Source organism: Elephas maximus, chromosome 5 (genome assembly GCF_024166365.1).
Source record: "Elephas maximus indicus isolate mEleMax1 chromosome 5, mEleMax1 primary haplotype, whole genome shotgun sequence".
Taxonomy (NCBI): Eukaryota; Metazoa; Chordata; class Mammalia; order Proboscidea; family Elephantidae; genus Elephas; species Elephas maximus.
This window is the reverse complement of record NC_064823.1, coordinates 26,789,916-26,813,963: the sequence shown is the minus strand read 5'-3', so window position 1 is coordinate 26,813,963 and position 24,048 is coordinate 26,789,916. Positions and strand designations below refer to the sequence as shown.

Genomic DNA, 24,048 nt, shown 5'->3' with positions numbered 1-24,048 from the left:
AACTGCCAAAACTTACCCAAGATGAAATGACCTGACTAGTCCTATATAGAAATAAAATTGCTCCTATTTACAGAGGAGGAATAGGAGGCACATACTAAACCCTAGAAATTCTGAAATCCCCCTGGGCGCATGTTGTCAGAGCTCCCATTACATGGCCAGGGAATGTTCCTTGACTGGAGCCCAGTTCTCTCCCATAGTCATGGCTCCCTAATACACTGTTCTCATTGGTTCTTCCCTCACAGAGATCCTTCATTCTCCGTAAGGAATGACCCTGTTTGAATACTTTTGAATAACTAGTTTTTCCAGCCTGCTCCCTTCCCATAAAATACTAAGGCCCAGATGCTTTTTCATTTTGAACACTTATGTTCCTTATAGTCTTCAGATATTCCTTGATGTAATTGGGGCTATCTCCACGTCCTAAATATCACATCAGCAATTGTTTTTAAGACAGGTATCTCTCTACTTTGGATGGAATGTCAGGGTGCTGCAGGACAACATCCTTAATATTTGCAGAAACACTTTTGTCTAACTGAACTGGGAGTCTAATAGGCACCACCTTCAATCTTTCTGAGGTCTTAATAAAGGATTTTCCTCAGTGGCAATGGGTTGGATCCCTGGTGGTGCAGTGGTTAAGAGCCCAGCTGCTAACCAAAAAGGTCAGCAGTTTGAATCTATCAGCCCCTCCTTGGAAACCCCATGGGGCATTTTCACTCTGTCCTATAGTGTTGCTCTGAGTTGAAATCAACTCCAATGAAATTTTTTTTTTTTTTTAACAAAAACTTTTAAAGACAACAGTCTTGATTTGATTTTGCCCTGAGGCTATTTCTTACTTTGAGAATCTTTTGTTGGCTAGAGAAATTGAAAATGTAATATCATTCTATTTTCTTCAGCCTAGCAAACCATGAGCAATCCATACCATACCAGACCAGACCCATTGTGGTTGAGTTAATTAAGACTCATAGTGACCCTATAGGACAGAGCAGAACTGCCCCATAGGGTTTCCAAGAGCGTCTTGTGGATTCAAACCACCGACCTTTTGGTTAGCAGCTGTAGCGCTTAACCACTGCACCACCAGGGTAAAAAAAAAAAAATGCATACTACTTTCAAATTCTGTTTGCAAACTAAGCATTCCTTCTTTAGTTCATCTTCCTCTTCCCATACCTTATCACACACTACTTAAAGAGTTCAATTGCACTTTCACCATTCTGAATGGGAAGTTCCTCAGCCAGATCCACAAGTTCATTAGATATACATTTATCTCCCATTTTACTATAAAAATACTTTTGAAAATTGTTTCATGATCACCAAACATAGGTTACTACTTTTCAAACTTCCAAAAGTGATTTTCTCACCACCTTCTCATCTCAGCATCCTTTAAAACGCGTTTGCCATTCCTTCAGCGTCTGTCAACAGCTTGTCGTTTTTCCAGTCTATGCCTGCTCCCTGGTCCCAAAGCCAGTACCACGTATTGTAGATTTTCTTTAAGGTAGAAACTCTACTACTAATCTCTGTGTTATCTATTACATTGTAACGATCCACCCTAAAACTAAGGAGTTTAAATCAACAATTTAATATTTCTCATGATTCTGTAGGTTGTCTGGAGCGGGGGGGGGGGGTGGGCTTCTACTGGTCTTACCCAGGCTCACTCAGGGAGCTGTACTCAGTTAAATTGGCTAGAAGTTGGGCTTAGTTAAAATGGCGAGGCCGCTCTCTCCGTATGGTCTCTCACCCTCAAAGGTGCTAAACCTGTTTTCTTTCCATGGTGGAAGTGCAAACGTTTCCAGAGGGAAAGTCATGGTATCTGCTTGATCAAGTTTGTTAAATTCCCATCAACCAAAGTAAATCACAGGCCAAACCAGAGTCAATGTGGGAAAGTACCTTCCAAGGACATGGATGCCATGAGCCCTGATTCATTGGGAGTGATAAATGTAACAATCTCCACAGGGGTGGTGTGCGGAGAAAGAGCAGCTCGTGCCAGGTGCTCTGATCCTGTAAGTTCTTTCTTAAAACACACCACAAAAACAAGAAAACTTTAGGTACAGTGCACCTCAGTATTTACTATCCATATCTACACTGGAGTTTCCAAGTCATCTTTCTCTTCACAAAAGTTGAGATATTTTAATTTATGAAGCATCCAGTTAGATAACCACACCTTTGTCAGCAAGAAAGAAGGGCATGTCCTGACCAGTCCCATGAACATACCTAATTTGCAAAGTATGAGACCCACATGAATAACTAGGAAAACAAATCCACTGCTCCTAGAGCCTCTAATGACACCAAGACTAAAGACAATATGGAGAATCTGTGTTTTCCAGAAACACTAACTTATCCTACTATTTAGGGCCCATGGATGCCATCTAATGAAATTTTGGAAGTTATGGAAAAGACAGTCATGTCTTTAAGATTCACGATCTGTAGTATTTGTAGCTGATCAGGCTTCCCTTTTCAGAAATAATGGGGGCATTTCTCACTAATGCTTCACTTTGATAGTTAGTCTAATTTGCAACAGTACTCATGTCTTTCCACAGGATGCACATTTTCAATTTCTCCTTTAATCATAGTGGTTCTGTGTCATCCATCCACATCATTTTTCTCAGGATTCTGTTGACCAGCAACAAGCCAGGTGTCCTTTACTGAGTTAGCTTGATTAGGGGTAAGATCTGTAGCTTAGAAAACTCTGGAATAGATTTACTCAGTATAAAGCCAACTGACTCAACTCACATACCTAGTCTAATAATACCCTAATCAACTAAATCTGTCTGCCGAAATTTCCTATTGTCAGAGCAGAAAGGATTCAACATAAGTTTTAGTGCGTATCACAATTTAGGTCCAGAAACTACCATCCAGTCCCTCTCAACCCCTCAAGCTGACGGTGAGACTGGAGATTATACACCAAAGTCATGCAGCAGCTGAAATGGCACAAAAGATGAATTCCATGTGAGAAGCAGGAAAGACTGAAAGTGACACTCGGAGCTGCACTTGACACTTCATTTTACTTCCTTTCCAGGAGGAAGCTGTGACCTTTATTTGTCAGATGGAAGATTAGCTGCAGTTACCTTAGTTATATAGTGCACCTGACTAGAGAAATCTCCCCATGTTTCAATAATAAAACTAGACAAGTTGTAGTCAAAAGTAATGATTGGGTAATTGCCACAAGTTTAATTCTTCAGAATTCTTACGTACTTTAAGTTTCTTTAGATCTATTTCACAAAAAGACTCAACGCTTGCCAGTTTAAGCATGTCAGAATCAAAATTAAATGTGTTATCATTCCACTTCTATATTCTTTATCTATTTAGCATAATGATTTACTTCCAATGCCTGAAATTTTAGATCTTTTATTCATCAAAGGCAATTTCAGCTCTCTAGATTCTAATACTTAGGTTAGAAAAGAACAAATAGAGTTGAAGGTCAATGCATTTCCTTTTTAATGGACTGCTTTTCCAAATATTAAAGAACGACTAGAAGACTCATTGTTTCAAGTACTAAATTCCAATAAGCGGGGGCATATGCGTTTAGCTTTTGGCAGTTCGCACCTGTGCCCATGGTAGCAAAGCCCCTGGAACACTAACTAAGGAATCTCTTCTGCTTTAACTCGTACATCAGCAGCTACCCTGAACCAGATAGAACCACGCAGAAGGAAGTTTTGGATTACGTCTGGAGTGTCAGGCTTTTATCAGATTTACACATTGTCGGTGATGAATTTCATATGTTAGGTGTAAAGCAACGCATTTCTCTCTGAGCACAGACTCCGATACAAGCCCAATCAGCCATCCAAAAAGAGGCTGGATGAGTCTGGGGAAAAGTAGGATAAATTCATCATCACCTACCGAAAAGCACTCAGCATTTGTCAGATAGGATAACATGTGAAACTTTACTATAAAAACCAAAAAGACCTGTTGCTATCAAGTCGATTCTGACTCACAGCAACCCTATGATCTTACTATAGGTTGCTTTACAAGAAACATATCTAAAAGTGTCATATAATCACAGAAAAGTTTTCTGTAGAACAATGAAAAAGAAGACATGCCAGTCAAATGTTAAGTGAAAAGTATCAGACAAATTGACTTTAAGGAAAAGAACATTATTGAGGGTCTCCAAGAAGACAAAATGCAAAAACATGAAGTAATGGAATGATTCAAGTACCCACTGTGAGCTGGGGTTCTTTCCATTTTTACAATATTTTGCAGAGGCCAATTGGTATATTTTTGTGCTTTCCATGTATAGTTAATTCCTAGTTAAGTCTACTGGGTTTTTTGTCAGAAACAGTGATATTTTATATGAATGCATTTAATTTAGATGACCAAGTTTCAGTGATCTGATGCCCATTTTCAATTTTTAGCATATAAATTACCAACATTATTTAAAATCTCAGATTAGTTTCCTCCAGCTATTTAATATGTTAGGCATAGGACTAAGGAATAAAAACTAACACCTGTATTAATTGCCCAAATGTTTCAATGATCAGGAAGTTAAATATGCTATCAACTATTTAGGTAACCTATTTTGTAACTAAATACAAACTTTTTTTTTACAATAGTGTTAGGCTTTTTTTTTTTTTTCCAAAAAGAAGAAAATAAACTTGAACACTGAATAAGACACACCATTTTTAGAATAAGATAGCTTTTACATTCTACACTATTTCAGGGGCCTAGGTGATTTTAAAATATTTTGAAAGGGCCCAGACTGAAGGCTCTAGAGTTCGTAATTTTTTTTTTTTTTTAATTCTATAACACAACAAATTAAAAACCTGCAGGGGGAAAGACAGTTTAAGTGCAAGGTAGCCAAGGTTTTGAGAGTCAGCTCCAAAGAATTAGTGCCTCAGCTGGATCTGAGAAATCAAAATTAAACCAATGCCTCATTTCTAAATCCACTGCTTGGAGATGCATGATGGTGGTGAATTACTTACTTGTTTATTTTTGTATCCAGGAAACGTCACAAGATTAGAGCAATACCAAAATGATGAGACAGCACTTTAAAAAAAAAAAAAAAAAAGGAACACCTACAGCATTAAATGCGATGACCTTTATTACCCTTAAATTGTGTTTGTGAACACCAGTGTATTTTTTTTGTTGAGAAATGCCACTGTTAGTTTTCACTGGCTGTTGTGATGACCCTTTTCAGTTGTGTTTTATGCGTCATCCTAATAAGGTGAGAGGTAAGGACGGTATTCTTTCTTACTTCCCTGAAACCAACTTGGCTCAGCTTTGGAGATATTTTTCCACATCTACGAAGGCTTGTATGTACAGACTACCGAAGCATGAGGCCCGGCAGCAGTGGCGATTATCTTACCTTCTTTCAACAACACAACGACATTAAAGCATTTAATTTGTATTTTACTATAGAACCGTAGGAGTCACAGTTCTACAGTAAAATAAAATGTTAAAGGCTAACTGTGGTTGGTAATGGTTTACATAGATTTATTATAGATTCATAATAAATAAAAATGCTGCTGGCGTTATGCTACATTTACAAACATGTAAATGAACCTCCATGTTAATGGTAAAAGCTTAGGGTTTTTCCTCCTACCTGTTCTACCTCCGTATATTCACAATCTCCAGGTGAGTTTTTACAAGCAACGTTCAGATTTGTGAAGAAAAAAAATCAGTATTTTCAGTATCTAGTCTCACTTCCTGCTTTTCTATTCCCCCTCCCCCCATCCTCCCCCAGGGTTGGGAGAGGTAATGGCATATAAAATCTAATGCACAAATGAAGGCTGTGAGGCTGTTTGTAATCCACGTTCATACCCATCCAAGGAGTTGGCTGCAATGGGTCAGAAGAGCTTCGAGCAACAATTTACTTGCATGTATATGCGTCACATAAAAGTGATCCCCTGCAGTTACATACACCTCAGCCCACACAGTAATTCAGAATGAATCACCAAAAAATACTTTTATGCTGCAATTGATGATCACACTTAACCAATTAACTAATAACAGTGTCTATATAGTAATAAAAAGTGAATATACAAACCAGTGATTGTGAAATAATAGGCAAATATCTTGAAAGTTAATATACAAAGAAGATCAAAAAAACAAAACAAAACAAAACCATCACCTTTGAGTGGATTCTGACTCACAGCAATCCTATAGGAGAGAGCAGAACTGCCCCATAAGGCTCCGAAGGCTGTAAATCTTTACAGAAGCAGACTGCCCCATGTTTCTCCCATGTAGCGGCTGGTGGGTTCAAACCACTGACCTTTCCGTTAGCAGCCGAGTGCTTAATCAGTGCAATCAGGGCGTGTGGGAGTTGGGCTTTTCCCAAGAAAATATCTGCACCATAATCTTTCACAGCAGGAAAGAAGAGAAAGGCTCTTCTAAATGGGTACCTGTACTCCAGTTGCCTGTAAGAATTTTCTTCAGTGAATACATTTTATTTCTCACATGTAACGAAAAAACCAATTCTCATTTTTTGTTATTTCTAAGTGATTTAAAAGTTGCAGCACACAAGTGCTAATAAATTTGGAATACTTTATAAATATTTTTTTTTCTGGATAAAGATTTTCAGCATACACATGGACTTAGTTTACTTGTTTTTGTTTCAGTCCTTTGAACAGCTGTAGGTCCTTCACACCCTTTTCTATCATTTTCGCTGTCCATATACCATCAGCAGGATACAGCCCAGCACCAGCTCCTCGTCAGTGTAATCCATAGCACGGTGACAACATGGTTTCACAGGTAATCTTCCCAGCAGCCCTGTGAATGGCAACTTTCTGAGGTTACACCAAACTGGTATTTGGCCTCCTTTCAAGTTTAACATTCATCACAAAGTCCGGACACGAAGCATCCCATACAGTGAAGACAGCATCCAAAAGAATGAGCAGAATGTGTTTAAATAATACGCACTACCAACTTTTACAGCTGTCCTTTTATATTCAAATGATATGAAGCACACTGTCATATAAAATTGAAAACACGTTGGGCCTAAAAATATACTGTTGAAACAAATGGCATAGTAAGGAACAAGATCAAAATCTATTTTTATAAAACAGTCTATAATTTCAGAGGCGAAATGCTACATATAAACATACTTAGATATTTTCTAAATTATAATTCTTGGATTTATATTTTTTAAAGTTATCTCTGATGAGTTTTAAATTTACTATTTTTTACGGAGTTTAACTGTCTATCTAAACAGAATTCTTATGTTTCTTTTTAACACTGGAACTGGGCATGAATATAGTTCTAAAACAGGATTCCTGAGGTCAAAGAATTGTGTCTTCCGACAACCTTTCTTCTTAACTTATTAGGACCAAATAACTTCCTTAAAATTATATTTCCTCTCTTTTTAGTGAGCTCTAATTAAAGGAGTTCGTAATTGGGCTTCCTTTTTTTTTTTTTTCTTTTTTTTATTCCTATAAGCTATTTTGACATCACTACTGTATTTTATCATATTTTCTCCCTAAACCATCTGTTCACTGCATGTTGCTGCTGACTATTCTACTGAAATGTAACCTAAAGGAAGAAATCATACTTACTGCTTTGACTTCTCTTGAGCATCAGTGACAATTTCAATCATTGCAATTGCCAGGCTTGGATTTTTTTTTATCCTGGATTCCTAACTATATAGGGTGAGTGAGGGTAATTCTGAAAGGTTTCAGAACCACCTACTTCCAAGATTCTGGAAAATGTCACTTGTAAAAGTGGATGTAAATGCTCTGAGGACTCTACTGTATCTGCACCCTCATGTTCTAGGCACGTTTACAGAGTGAGAGGGAAAGGCTAGGCTCCTCACACCTAATAAACTATTGCTCGGCCACTCTGTCAGTCAACAAATACTGAGAACCTATTATGTTTAAATTTCTAGTAAATATTTTTATAATGTTAATTTCTAAAGATAACCAATAAAACTTAGGAGGGGCAGCGTGATGAATACTTAAATGTTATGATAATTTTAGTGTAGATCATATGAAAGTATTCTAGACCATCAATGTCTACATCTGAATGACGAGAGAAAATCATGTTTCCTGAGAGTTCTCTAAAATGAGAAATATTTTAATAGATGTTTTAGTTCTTAAATATCTCTTTATTTTAAACTGACCTATTTATGATGTTACTAAATAAGATAATTTTTTGTTTGCTTCTTCATAAAATAGTCTATCTTACTACCATGCTTGAGACTTGGAAAACTCTTGCTCTTACCCTTATATGCAATGAAATATTTGGATATCTTGATTTCTTCCTGGCTATATTAGCAATAACCAGCCACAATAAGCAACACACACAATAGGACAATTAAGAAAAAAAAAAAAAAAAAGGCCTAATTGAGGCATAGGTTAATAAATTCATCACAGAGAGAAGGTTTTTGCTTAAAATGGGTATGAAAGAGAGCCATGACTTCTTTCTCCATTGTTTATAAGATGGAAGGCATGTAGTATTTTTGCAGGGTTATAAAGTTTTGAAGTTTTTTTTTTTTTCTCTCCATTTGTACAATTTCTTGTTAAAAGCAGGGTTTTTCTCTTTTTTGTTTGCATGTGCATCTATAGATTCTAAAGGTAGGCAAATAACTCTGAGACCATTTGAGTTACTTTTGGCTACTTCCGCTATGTTGATCAGGTGAGAGAAATCTGGGATTCATATTAGGAGCCCTTCTGAATGGTTTAATAGCTTTGCAGCTACCATTAGCTGTCAGCTTCGCCATGGATATTGTCCATGTGCACTTTGAGGTAGTCATTCCTTGTAAACTTCTTATGGCAAAACTGGCATTCTGCCAGTGGGCGATTGGGATTATGAGTCATCTTGTGTCGGATCAACATTTTCTTCAGGCTAAAGGCCAAGTCACACACCTAGGAAAGACCCAGAGATACCAACCATATTATAATGAAAAATATGAAGATATACTAACTTCGTATTTATAAAACATACATTATGCAACATGCAAATTCTACTATCAAGTATGGACTAATGGTCATAAGAATTTTTTTTTTCCTTGAAATGAATTTAACATCCAAGGGTATGGGTAAAGAAAACTGATTGTAGTTTCCAAGAGTTACTTGCATTTAATTTGTGTTCTGGCACTTCAATCACCTTCTCTTGCCCCTCAGTTAAAAAAAAAAAAAAAACACCTCAGGCCGTTGAGTCGATTCCAACTCCTAGTGACTCTCTAGGACACAGTAGAACTGCCCCACAGAGTCTGCAAGCAGTGCCTGATGGATTTACACTGCGGACCTTTTGGTTAGCAGCCGTAGCTCCTAACGCCTAGGGCACCAGGGTTTCCACCCTCAGTTACTGAATTTAAATACCTGTAGAGAAACAGCTCCCTGGAAACAGTAACTTTCTTACATAATGGAGTGCATTTTCAATTTAAAATTAAAACTCTTAAACAAACTGTGCTGTGGTCTAGCTAGCATCTCCCTATAAATGGCACAAGACATTTCTCACCAGTGATCCTTCCAATTTAGTCCCACTTGTGAAGTAAAAGGCTAGTGCTGCTTTAAGCATCGTAAGTGGAAGTTTATTAACTACTACTGCATTTCTTCAGTTCTCATTATGTATACTTGGTTTACTAAGGAATGCAACAAGTTTACTTCATGTAAGTATGCGTTGTCACATTGCTGCCTCGCCGTATATTAAACAACCTGAGAATGAAAATATTAAATTAACACAAAATACATAAAGCATAATTATTCAGGTTACAAAAGGAAATGTAATGGAATTCTCCTAATGCAATGTTTTCATTCAAAGTTTGATGTTATTCACAAAAATTCCATTTATGTGAAACTCTTCAAAGGCACATCCATTGTAAAAAATTCTAAGGCACTTTTATATAGTGTGAAAACACCATGAAGAACATAATGGATATAATGAGAGAGGAAATGGTTTGTAAAAATACTGCAAAGGAAGCTGAAGTTCAGAGTGAGGTGAGGCTTGTGAAAATACCGAAGTAAAAAAAACAAAACAAAAACTGTTTTCTGACTTTCTAACAGAAAGAGAATTTACATTCCTGACAACAAGAGACTCAGAAGGGCATGTTGCTGTTGTTGGGTATTATCTGGGCAATTTTCAACCCATAGTGACCCCATGTGACAGAGTAGGACTGCCCCATAGGGTTTTCTAGGCTATAACCTTTACAGGAACATATTGCCAGGTAGTTCTCCCATGGAGCCACTGTGTGGGTTTGAACTGCCAACCTTTCTGTTAGCAGCCGAGTGCTTAGCCATTGCACCATATAAGCCCCCAATTTTAGAAGAAAATGGAGTGGTTCAAAAGTAATGTACTTTGATTTACGAGTAAGTAGAACATAGTGCATGTTATGGATTACATTAAGCCTTCCCCCTCCAAAAAAAAAAAAAAAAAACGTGAATTCCAGGCCCTTGCACCTGTTGATATGATCCTGTTTGGAAACAGGGTTTTTCTTTTTTACGTTAATGAGGTCATGCCAGTGTAGTGAGGATCCTAAACCTAATCACTTCTGCATTATAAAAAACTGGAATAGACACAGATACACACACGTGAGGATTGTCCACAAGCCAAGGAACCAATGAAAGACTGGGGCTACTGACAAGGAAGGAATCAACACGGTTAAGAACCTGATTTGGTCTTTTAGCGTCTAGAACTGTGAGAAAATAAATTTCTGTTTTAAAAGTCACGCACTTGTGGTATTTGTGTTACAGCAGCACTAGGTAACTGAGACAGCGTATAAAGGAAATAAGCATTAGAGTCAATCACTTTTCAAAACAGCCTGACTTCTCAATTTAAAACTGCAACCTATCTTTGAATCACCCTGTACTCTGCTATAATTTATTTTTTAAATAGTATTTAATCCCTTTTGACCCACTAGTAATTTTGTTACTAAAAATACTTTTTATTGTGTCTCCACTCACTAGACAGTCAGTTCCTTGGGGCAGGGCCTTTGTATGTTTTACCTACTCATGTATCCTAAGGAGAAAAATGGTGCCAATGAGTAAATACTTATAAGTGCTTGCTGGGTGAGCTAACCTGGGTTTAAATTCTGATTCTGTTGCTTACTAAACTAAACCCATTGCCACTGAATTGATTCTGGCTTGTATTGACCCTACAGGACAGAACAGAACTGCCCCATAGGGTTTCCAAGGAGTAGCTGGTAGATTTGAACTGCCAACCTCTTGGTTAGCAGCCGAGATCTTAACCACTGTGCCACCAGGGGCTCCAACTGCTTACTAGAGAAGTTAGAACAAACAAATTACTCATTTCAATTCCCTCATCTATAAAATTACAATAATGATATAAGGTTATTACAAAGATTAAATGAAATAATCTACGTAAATGTATGTTATACTGCTGACATTCAATAAATGTTAGTGCTTATTTTTTCCTCTTTCATCTTTTCTGGTAACAAGATTCATCAGAAGTTTGGAAAAAACAGACTAATGTTAATTGGAGTGAACCAAAAGCTACCAGAGATAAAAGGGTATAGTTATTTTAAAGAGTGGCAGTCCACTTGGAATATCAAGTGATTTTGCAAATAAATAGAAATATTTTCTAAAACAAACACAACTTCTCCAATCAATCTCAAGAAAGGATGTTTATTTTTTGAAATAACCTTGCAAGGATAAGCTTTGTAATCATAATTAAAAACAGATTACATACCTTTCAAGCTACTGAAAAACAAAAGAGTCTATGCGGTAAAAATTGGGAGGGGGAAGACCCACGAAGTATGAAATAGCATAAAATATGACAGATTATAAAATTATGAGTTATGATAATGTATATAAAAGTATTATAAGTACCGTTGTTAACTGAGAAGGCTGAAATTACAGTAAATATGAAAATTGCAACTACACGCTTTACTCAGGAGATACACTTAAAAACAACATCTCTCACACACATACATACATGCATGCGCACAGGCAAGCACACACACACACACACACACAAACACACACATGGAAATAAGGGAGGGAAGGATGTGCCAAAAAAGGATTCTGAGGGGAATTAACTGGTACTGAATAGAATTTTCTCAAAACCAACTTGGATAGAGAGGCTTCCTGAAGATTCTTGAAAATACTACCTACCATCAGCCTACCTCAGCCCTTTCTCACATCTCTTTATCTAGCTTTCTCCTACTCATTCCTCAAGGATGTCAACATGACCCCTCCGGCGGGGTTAAGTTCTCCATTAAATGCTCTCACAGCAACCTTCACTTTTCCTACACAACACTTAACTCAAATGTAATTAATTATTTGTGGGATTTTTTTTAGGTCTGTCTCCTTATTAGACTAAGAAAGACGAGGGCGAGAGTAGTCTTTCCATAAGTATTTGTTGAAAGAACAACAAAGGGTGGAAAAGAAAGATGGGGAGAGAGAGAGAGAGTATGAGAGCGAGGGAGGGAGGGAGGGAGGGAGGGAGGGAGGGAGGGAGGGAGGGAGGGAGGGAGGGAGGGAGGGAGGGAGGAAGGAAGGAAGGAAGGAAGGAAGGAAGGAAGGAAGGAAGGAAGGAAGGAAGGAAGGAAGGAAGGAAGGAAGGAAGGAAGGAAGGAAGGAAGGAAGGAAGGAAGGAAGGAAGGAAGGAATTCTCTATAAATAGTATAATAAAACTCTTAATTTTAGAATATTTACTACTGTTATTTTGCTTAAGAGAATCAGTATTCAAAAATTATCTCAAAGTATGAACATAAAAGCCTTCTTTACATCAGTTTTCAGAGATAAGAACTGTTTTTCATCTCATGATATATTTTTTACCTAGGGAAGTAGGTAGATCTATAGATAGGTAGAAAGGGAGCAAGATAGATTAAATCTCTATGGGCAATATAAGCACCCCACAGGCTGTGGAATAATTCTGGAGAAATCAAAGAAAGTATGTATAGAGAGTATTTTCAAATGAAAGAAACTCTAAATTTTTTTAATAAGTGTAAATTAAAATTTGTGACCATAAAGAAGATAGATTCAAAATGTATTCTCTAATTTCTGTTTTTCTGGCCCCCTTTTCAAAGCCCAAGTCAAAATGAACAACAAATGCTAAATTCTTCAATGGCTTCCCATTGAAATAGAGTCAAGATAAATTCCTTAATTTGGTTGAAAGGCCCCAACTGATACGGCCCCAATTGTGTCTACAACTTTACCCTGGACCACTCTCATTCCCTCTCTCTGTGCTCTAGCCCCACCCCTTCTCCTACTTTCTCTAATACTCTCAGCATTTCCCCATTTCTAGGCCTGATTCATGCTGCTCCCTCTGCTCCTTCCCCATGGCTGACTTCTTTTCATCTTTTAGCTTACTTCATGTCACTTTCTCAGAGCTGCCTTCCCTAATGACCCTTTCAGAGACTTATATATATTTTTTTCTCTCCCAGTCATCATCATAACATGAAATTAGATATTTATTCATGTTTACTCGTTGAATGCCTCTACTCCACAAGAATGTGAGTTCCAAGAGGGCTGGGGACATGGCATCTTGTTCCCAGTTTCATCCTGGTGTCTGGCACAAAGCCTAACTTAACAGCTAACATACAGTTCTCACTATATGCCAGGAGCCACTCTTGTTGTTGTTAGGTGCCTTGAGTCATTTCAACTCATAGCAACCCTATGTACAAAAGAATGAAACACAGCCTGGTCCCGTGCCATCCTCATGATCATTGTTATGCCTGGGCCCATTGTTGTAGATATTGTGTCAATCCATCTCATTGAGGGTCTTCCTCTTTTTCACTTTACCAAGCACAATGTTCTTCTCCAGGCACTGGTTCCTCTTGATAACATGTCCAAAGTATGTGAGACGAAGTCTGTCTATTCTTGCTTCTAAGGAGCATTCTGGCTGTACTTCTTCCAAGAAAGGCTGGTTAGTTCTTTTTGCAGTCCATGGTATATTCAATATTCTCCACCAACACCATAATTCAAAGGCATCAATTCTACTTCGCTCTTCCTTATTCATTGCCTGGTTATTGCATGCATATGAAGTGACTAAAAATACCATGGCTTGGGTCAGGTGCACCTTAATCCTTAAAGTGACATCTTTGCTTAGTACTTTCTGAACACTGACTTGGTTAATTCTCACAACCTCCCTTTTAGGAAGATACAATTTCTATTATTCCCATTTCACAGATAAGAAAACTGAGGCATATAAGGTTAAACAGGTTGCTGAAGGTCACAGAACTAGGAAATTATTCCCAGGATTTAAATCCAGACAGTCTGACTCCAGAGTCTATACCATACCGAAAGGGCGAACTACTACTAAAGGCTCTAACAGTATGTGAACTGACTGTGCTTTTTCCATTTTCCTGGCTGATACCATTTTAAAAAATAAAGGCCTCTTCAAAAATAAAAAGGAGGTTCTCAGGCAGTTCAGCTCACCAGTGTGGTGTGCGGTATGCAAAGTGCAAGTCCATTTACACAGTCACCATGGGAAAATTATAGCAATGGCAAGCTGGAGAAAATGGAAAGGAAGTTGAGCAAGATGCTGAAATCACTGATAATGGCTCTGAATCAAGGAAGTCCTAGGAATTTCAAATAGGAGATGAGATGGGAACAATCCAACAGCTTGTTGAATGAGTGCCAGAGTTGAGGATTAAATGTCAGTAGAGAGTACCTGATGTCACAGTTGTGAAACTGACAGCCCAGACATTAAAAGCTTATGTTTTCATGAACTTAAATGCAGTCAGTAAGAGACTCCAAACTGATGCTTTGTATTAAATCCGCTAACTACAAGGGCATTTATAGCCATTTTAAAAACAGGAGAGAGCATGAAAGAGTTCAAATAGCACAACAGAGCTGCTTCCTTTTCTTTCTTTCTACCTGTGCTTCTTATCCAACCCTGCAACCTACTCCAACTTAGTATTAATCCACATGCCAAAGAATGGGATTTATTCCTACCAGGCTGCAGGTAAACTGATTTTGTTTCTGCAATAAATTGAAACAAGATGTTTAATAGAAAGTACCTTGAGAGATGAGAATTAAAATTCTATGCAAACATCTTCAGTTAACAAATACTTTCCACGTATCATGTGCCTACCATAAGTAGGTGCAAAATGACAAAGTCCATGCTGTGCCTGATACAGGGAGTCTGCAGTCTTAGGGAGAAATGATTTCAATGCCATGAGCAAAGTGCTAAGGAAGGTAAAGAGGAGAGCACAATCATCTCTGCCTGGAAAGAAGAGGGTTGGCTTTATAGAAGAGGTGACTCAGTACTGGTGCACAGGGATTTATCATATCCTAATGGGGGAAAGGTACAGAGGTGTGCAGAGCATGGTTAATTTGGGGAACTGAAAACAGTTCACTGAGGGTGATGACTAGATTGCACTGGAGGAATAACTTGATGGTGTATGATTTTCTTAGGACCACCATAAAAAACTGTCACAAACTGAGTTGCTTAATCAATAGAAATTTATTATCTCAAGTTCTAGAAGCTAGAAGTCCCAAATCAAGGTGTTTGCAGGGCCATGCTCCCTCTGAAGGCTCTTGGGAAGAATCTGTTCCATGCCTCTCTCTTAGCTTCTGATGGTGCCTGTAATCCGTGGCATAAAAGCAACATTCAATGAACAAAGCTACAGTAATTAAAAGAGTGTTGTGCTGGCATAAGGACAGACATAGAGATCAATGGAATAGAACTGAGAGTCTAGAAATAAGCCCATACATCTATGGCTAATTGATTTTAACAAGTCCATTCCATGGAAAAAGACTAGTCTCTTCCAAAAATGGTGCTCAGACAATTGGAAGTCCACATGTAGAAGAATGAAATTGGACTTGTACCTCACACTATATATGAAAATTAACTCAAAATGGGTAAGTGAAATAAATATAGGCGCTAAAATCATAAAACTCTTAGAAAAAAATATAGGGGTAAATATTCAGGACCTTGGATTTGGCAATGAATTCTCAGATATGACACCAAAAGAACAAGCAACAAATTAAAAAAAAAAAAAAAAGATAAATTAGGCTTAATTTAATTAAAAACTTTTGTGCATCAGAAGATATTATCAAGAAGTGAAAAGACAGTCTAGGGAATGGAAGAAATTATTTGCAATCGTGTATCTGATAAGCGTGGAGTATCCAGAATATATAAAGAATGCTTAACAACTCAAAAACAAAAAAGATAAGCAACCTAATTAAAAGGGGGGCTAAGAATTGGCTAGACATGGAAAGATGTTCAACACTGTTAGTCATTAGCAAAATGCAAATCAAAACCAAATTGAGATACCACTTCAAACCAACTTGTCCACTAGAATGACTATAACCAAATAAAAAATAACAAGTATTGGCAAGAATGTGGAGAAATTAGAATCTTTATGAACCATTGATGGGAATATAAAATGATGCAGCTACTGTGGAAAACAGTTTGGCAGTTCCTCAAAAAAATTAACCATAGAATTACCATATGACCCAGAAACTCTTCTCCTAGGTGTGTTACGTAAAAGAATTGAAACCAGGTACGCAAATACCTGTACACAAATGTCCATAGAAGCAACACTTAAAATAGCCAAAAGGTAGAAACAACCAAAATGTCCACCAATAGATGAATGGATAACAAAATGTGGTATATACACAGAATGGAATATTAGTCATAAAAGAAATAAAGCACTGATACATGCTACAATGGATGAACCTTGAAAACATAATGCTAAGGGAAAGAAGCCAGACACAAAAGGTAACATATTGTATGATTCCTCTTATACGACATATCCAGAATAGGTAAATCCATAGAAACAAAAAGCAGACTGGTGGCTGTCTAGCACGAGGGGTAGTGGAGAATAGTGAGTAACTGCTTAATGGATATGGGGTTTTATTTTGTGGTAATGAAAATGTTTTGGAACTAGATAGAAGTGGTGGTTATACAACACTGTGAAGGCACTAAATGTCACTGAATTGTTCACTTTTTAAAATGGCTAATTTTACGTTAGGTGAATTTCACCTCAATTCAAAAAAAAGAAAATTATCACCTTAGCTGGGTGGTAGGGTGGAGAACACATTCATTGAAAGTTAGATGAGGTAAGGAACAAAGAGAGCCCGAGCTACGCGCTGCTAGTGGGAATGGAAACTGAGAGGAAGTAATGGATTTGAGAGATATTTAGGAGGGGGATGGATTGGAGCAGGGTGAGAAAGAATTACTTCTTACTGGGACGACTAAGTTGATGAGGAAAGGGAACAAGATTATGGAACAAAGATAGCAGTTCTCTATTTAGCAAGCTGCATTTTTGTGAAGTTGTGGAGACATTTATAAATGTGGATCTCTGTTCAATAACAGATCAGTCTGATAAAGGTCTAAGAGTTTTTAACATATGATAGAAGTAAATGAGCTAGAAGTCGACGGAAAAATATCATGCTTGTAACATTATAGATTAAAAAAAAATCACCTTGGTCCAATTTACCTAAGGAAGCAGTCAACAAAAATATTCAGACTGAGGGAGACGAGCCAAGATGACTGCTTAGTCATATGCACTATACTGTCCCTCTACGCAAAGGCCTGAGAAACCAAGTGAAACAGAGGCAGATAACATAAAAAGGGTAGAACAAAAATTGAATTGAACACTGACTGGAAGGAAGTATTGAATCAACACAGCAAAAAAGGAGTGAAACAGAATGAACGGGTTCTGCCAGCTGTCTTGGCTCAACATGGCCATCTTGAGACAAAGCCAGTAGTAAACCTGGGTGAGGAGCACAGGAAGGCAACCTCATGGCATTCCCGTAGAGACACAGAAACTGTACAAGCACACATGGAGAGAAGCAGGCTGAGTAGATCATGATCTTGACCTAAGAAAGGAAAACACAGAAAGGAGGGTGAGAATTCCAGGGATCATGCTATCCACAGAGCATGGACGGAGCTAGAATCCAGAGTCAAGTATACTCATGAGCAGCGGTCCCTGACATCCAGAATGAGTGGCATGCACATGGCAGCGCATCAGTGGAGTATCAGCAAGTGGTCTGCCACCTCATCAGCCCCAGGCAACCCCCCTCCTTGTACTTGGTGGAGGGCAGGTTCCCTACTGCTGGTTGCAGTCGACAGGAAGTGCCTGGGCACCCACATCTGCTGGCCAAAGGGGCTTACTCTCCCTCCCCTTGCCCTCCTGATGGGAAGCAGCAGAGGGTCCCATACCTTGGCCACCCACCTGACCAGAGACCATAATACAAGCATGCAGTACTCACCACAAGCTCTACCCACCCAAAAAGCAGCAGTAAGCACGCTCCCATATGCTCACCTGCCTGCTACTCACCCTCCCCATCAGCAAGTAACAGCGGCCACATGAACGTGTTCGTGCCTGCCTGCCCCCCACTGCCGCTGCCAAACCAGTTAGCGGCGGTGACTGTGCAACCCACCCACTGCACCCACCCCCCAAACAGACATGCAGCAGCGACTGTGTGACTGCCTGCCCACCACCCACTCCTACCCCAAAATGGTGAGAAGTAAGGATTGGGCACCCTGCTTGCCCGCCAAACCCACCACACCTGCCACTCCATCCACATGGCGCGTACCACTGCCCACTCCTGTGCCACTGGATCAACAGCTGATGGTAGTCAATGTCCGCTCAGCCCGCCTTCAGCTGCCCTGTATGACCAGTGAACAGAGACCTGCGCTCACATTCCCAGTTGCTACCCCACCTACCCGAAAAAAGGTGGTGAGTGCTCCAGTGCTGCCAGACTGGCAACCAGGGTAGGAAACCCATCCCACTTGCCCAGATATATCAAAAACAAAATAAAACAAAACAAGAAATCAGAACTAAGAAAACAGACATATAATCAATCAATAAATATAATGACACCTTAATGCCTCAGAGACAAAAGACAATATGAAACTAAGTAAAGATGCAGAACAAGATAGCTCAATAAAGTGACCAAAATAAAGGGCCAGGAAACCTTCCTTAGGAAGAAACAGTAATGAAACTACCCAATAAGGAATTCAGAAGATTTATATATAGGACCCTCCAAAAGATCAAGAAATATATCATGGAAAACACAGACAAATCAACGGAAAACACAGACGAAACTCTAGGAGAATTCAGGAAAAAAATACAAGAATAAAATGACAAAATAAATAGGCAATTAAAAACCATACAAAAACAGCAACTAGAATTCCAGAAGATTAACAATAAAATCTCAGAAACAGATAACTCAGTGGAAGGGCACAGGAGTAGAACTGAATCAAAAGAATACAGAATGAGTGAAATAGAGGACAAATCTCTTGATACTAATTTGAGGAATATTCAGAAAAAAAAGAATCAAGAAAAATAAAGAAAACTTAAGAGTTATGTGGGGCACTATTAAGAGGAATAATTTATGCATGATAGAAATTCCAGGCCAAAAGAAAAAAAAAATACAAAGAAAATTTCTGAATATTTGCTGGCAGAAAACATCCCTAAAATCATGAAAGACAAGATGTCCATCTAAGAAGCTCAATGAACCCCATATAGGATAGTCCCCAAAAGAAAGTCACCAAGACATATCATAATCAAACTTTCCAAAACCAAAGACAAAGAAAGAATCCTGAGAGCTGCTTGGGAAAAGTGAAGGTCAACTACAAACAGGAAGACTAAGTTCTGATTCTCAGCAGAAACCATGTCTGCATGAAGGCAATGGTATGACATACATGAAACTCCGAAAGAAAAAAAAAAAACTGCCAACCAAGAATTATATACCCAGCAAAACCATCTCTCAAATACGATAGTAAAAATAGGACATTTCCAGATAAAAAGAAGTTAAGGGAATTTGTAAAAACCAGGCCAGCCTTACAAGAAATATTAAAGGGAGTCCTTCAGACAGAGAACCAATAACATCCGGCAACAACCTGAGATTAAGACACATGACAGCATCAGTCAGATACCAACCAAAAGAAACAATTCTCAAACATAAAATAAAGGCTGAAAACAGGGAACCACAAATGTCAGTATGTAAATGATGACAATTTCAAAATAAAAAAGAGGAACAAATAGCATAGCTACAGAACTTCCAGTTGGAGAGGAAGTCAAGACTATATCAAGATATAACAGACTGTTTTAAACTTGGGAAGATGAAGGTAAATTCCAGGGTACAACAAAGAAAATTAATAAACCTACTCACCAAAACAAAAAAGAAGACCATAAAGACTCAGTAAACAAAAATCAACAGAAACAAAGGAAATGAAAAGAAAACTCATAAAAAGAACCCAGTACAGGAAAGTAAGTGGAATGAAGAAACCCTCAATACCACACACAAAAAAAAAGGCACAGCAAAATGCAGTGGTAAATTCATACCTTGTATAATCATGCTGAACGTAACCAGGTAAAATGTACCAGTCAAGAGACCGAGAGTAACAGAATGCATAAAAAAAAAAAGACCCATCAATATGTTGCCTACAAGAGACATGCATTAGACACAAGGATAAAAATAAGCTAAAAATCAAATGCTGAAAAAAAATATGAAACAAACAGTAACCAAAAAAGATCAAGAGTAGCAATATTAATCTGTGCTAAAACAGACTTTAAGGCAAAATCCAACATAAGAGACAAGGAAGGGCACGATGTAAAGATTAAAGTGACAATAACCATGATAAATACTTACACGCTCAATGATGGAGTTCCAAAATACATAAAACAAACTCTAACAGTACTGAAAAGAAAAAAAGACAATTCCACAATTATAGTAGGAGACTTTAACACACTACTTTCGATGAAGAGGGAACAACTAGAAAGAAACTCAATAAAGATACAGAAGATCTAAAAATCACAATCATGCAACTTGACCTTATAGACATACAGAATACTACACCCAACAAATTTGAAGACCTGGAAGAAATGGACAAGTTTCTAGAAACACAATACCTACCCAAACTAACGCAAACTGAGGTAGAAAATATGAACAGACACATAACAAAAGAAGAAATCAAAGATGTTATTAAAAAAAAAAAAATCCCAGCAACAATAACAAAAGCCCTGGCCCAGACGGCTTCACTGGAGAATTCTACCAAACATTCAGAGAAGAGTTGACGCCAATACTACTAAAACTATTCCAGAACATAGAAAAGGAAAAAATACTCCCTAATTCATCCTTTGAAGCTGGCATGACCTTGATACCAAAAATGGGAAAAGACACTACTAGAAAAGAAAATTATAGACCAATATCCTTAGTGAATATAGATGCAAAAATTCTCAACAAAATTCTAGCCAATAGAATTCAACAGTATATCAAAAAAAATCATGACCAAGTGGGGTTCATACCAGTCATGCAAGAAAGGTTCAACATTAGAATATCAAAGTAATCCACCACATAAAGAACAAGAATCACATGATCATCTCAATCAATGCAGAAAAAACATTTGATAAAGTCCAACACCCATTCTTGATAAAAACTCTCAGCAAAACAGGAACAGAAGGGAAATTCCTCAACATAATTAAGGGCATATATACAAAACCACAGGTCACTATGAGTCAGAATCAACTTGGTGTCAATGGGTTTTTTTCTTTATACAAAATCTACAGCCAACATTATTCTCAAAAGAGAGAGACTGAAAGCATTTCCCTGGAGAATAGGTACCAGACAAATATGCCCTTTATCACCACTCTTATTCTATGGTACTGGAAGTTCAAGCTAGAGCAATAAGGCAAGAAAGGGAAATAAAGGACATATAAACCCGTGAGTAAAACTATACCTATTTGCAGATGATATGATCATATACATAGAAAATTCCAGAGACACCACAAGAAAGCTATTAGAACTAATAGGAGAATTCAGCAAAGTGGTAGGGTACAAGATCAACATACAAAAATCAGTTGGATTCCTCTACATCAACAAAAAGAACTCCGAAAAGGAAATCAGGAAAACAATACCATTTACAACAGATCTCAAAAAGATAAAATAATTAGGAAAAAATCTAATTAGAGATGTAAAAGACTTGTATAAAGAAAACTATAAAACATTACCGCAAGAAACCAAAAGAGACCTACATAAATGGAAAAACATACCACGCTCATAGATAGGAAGACTTAGCATTGTGAAAATGTCAATACTACCCAAAGCAATCTACAGATATAATGCAATCCAAATTCCAACAACATTCTTTAATGAGATGGAAAAACTAATCACCACTTTTATATGGAAAGGAAAGGGGCCCCATATAAGCAAGCACTATTGAAGTAAAAGAACAAAGTAGAAGGTCTCACACTCCCTGATCTTAGAACCTACTATACAGTCAAAACAGCCTGATAATGGTACAATGGCAGACACATAGACTAATGCAACAGAATTGAGAACACAGAAATAAATCCATCCATCTATGGGCATGTGATCTTTGACAAAGGGTCTAAGTTCGTTAAATGGGGAAGAGAAAGTCTCTTTAACAAACAGTTCTGGCAAAACTGGATATCCATTTGCAGAAAAATGAAATAAGATCCATACCTCACACCATACACAAAAACTAACTAAAATGGATCAAAGATCTAAATGTAAATCCTAAAACTATAAAGATCATGGAAGAAAAAATAGGGCAACACTAGGGGCTGTAACATATGGCATAAAGAGAATACCAAACATAACTAAAAACGCACAAATAGCAGGAGGTAAACTAGATAACTGGGATCTTCTAAAAAATTAAACACATATTCGTCAAAAGACTTCACCAAAAGAATAAAAAAAGAACCTAAAGACTGGGAAAAAATTTTTGCTACAATATTTCCAACAAGGGTCTAATCTCTCCAATTTATTGAAAACCACAACACCTCAACAACAAAAAGACAAGAAATCCAATTAAAAAATAGTCAAAGGACACGAACAGACACTTCACCAAAGAAGACATACAGGCGGCTAAAAAACACATGAAGAGATGCTTCCAATCATTAGCCATCAGAGAGATGCAAATTAAAACTAAAATGAGATACTATACTATCTCAGCCCGGCAATAATAGCACTGATCAAAAAAAAAGAAAACGACAAATGTTGATGAGGTTGTGGGAGATTGGAACTTTTATACATTGATGCTAGGAATGTAAAATGGCGCAACCACTACAGAAAACAGTATGATGCTTCCTTAAAAAACTAGAAATAGTTTACACATAGAAAGAAACATTTTTTTGATGCTTACCAGAGATGGGAGGGGGAAGGAGGGAAAATCACAAACTGGAGGGCATTCAACTGTGTGGATCATAACAAACCATGGATAACATTGCGAAGAACGGGAATTCAAGAACACTTAATTGAGCTCATGAGGAATCTGCACATACATTAAGAGGCAATTGTCTGGACAGAACAAGGGGATACTGCATGGTTTAAAGTCAAGAAAGGTGCGCTTCAGGGTTGTATTCTTTCACCATACCTATTCAGTGTGTATGCTGAGCAAATAATCCGAGAAGCTGGACTATATGAAGAAGAACAGGGCATCAGAATTGGAGGAAGACTCATCAACAACCTGTGTTATGCAGATGACACAACCTTGCTTGCCAAAAGTGAAGAGGACTTGAAGCACTTACTGATGAAGATCAAAGATTACAGCCTTCAGTATGAATTACACCTCAACATAAAGAAAACAAAAATCTTCACAACTGGACCAATAAACAACATCATGATAAATGGAGAAAAGATTGAAATTACCAAGGATTTCATTTTACTTGGATCCACAATCAACACCCATGGAAGCAGCAGTCGAGAAATCAAAAGACACATTGCACTGGGCAAATCTGCTGCAAAGGACCTCGTTAAAGTGCTGAAAAGCAAATATGCCACCTTGAAGGCTAAGGTACACCTGACCCAAGTTGTGGTATTTTCAATCACATCAAATGCATGCAAAAGCTGGACAATGAATAACGAAGACTGAAGAAGAATTGATGACTTTGAATTGTGGTGTTGGTGAAGAATATTGAATATACCATGGACTGCAAAAGAATGAACAAATCTGTTTTGGAAGAAGTAAAACCAGAAATCTCCTTAGAAGCAAGGTTGGCAAGACTTGGTCTTATATACTTTGGACATGTTGTCAGGAGGGATAAGTCCCTGGTAAAAAGACATCATGCCTGGTAAAGTACAGGGTCAGCGAAAAAGAGGAAGACCCTTAACGAGATGGACGGACACAGTGGCTGCAACAATGGGCTCAGGCATAACAACAATTGTGAGCATGGTGCAGGACCAGGCAGTGTTTCATTCTGTGGTCCACAGGGTTGCTATGAATCGGAACTGACTTGATGGCACC

The 24,048-nt window shown here is 37.9% G+C and overlaps 1 protein-coding gene across 9 annotated transcripts in view; it reads right to left on the bottom strand.

The window, feature by feature from the left end:
• The window catches only part of PRDM5 (PR/SET domain 5), a 450,522-nt gene that overhangs the window by 148,400 nt on the left and 278,074 nt on the right, over positions 1-24,048 (bottom strand). For 2 of the 9 annotated variants that reach the window (XM_049885411.1, XM_049885415.1), the window contains exon 16: positions 4,593-8,783. The exons of 1 other annotated variant lie outside the window; for it this stretch is intronic. In XM_049885411.1, coding sequence (XP_049741368.1) covers positions 8,619-8,783 — 165 coding nt within the window. In that variant the 3' untranslated portion in view covers positions 4,593-8,618. Of the gene's footprint in view, positions 1-4,592; positions 8,784-24,048 lie in introns of those variants that run through there. 6 more of the 9 variants (XM_049885410.1, XM_049885414.1, XM_049885412.1 and 3 more) reach the window with 3 other exon arrangements.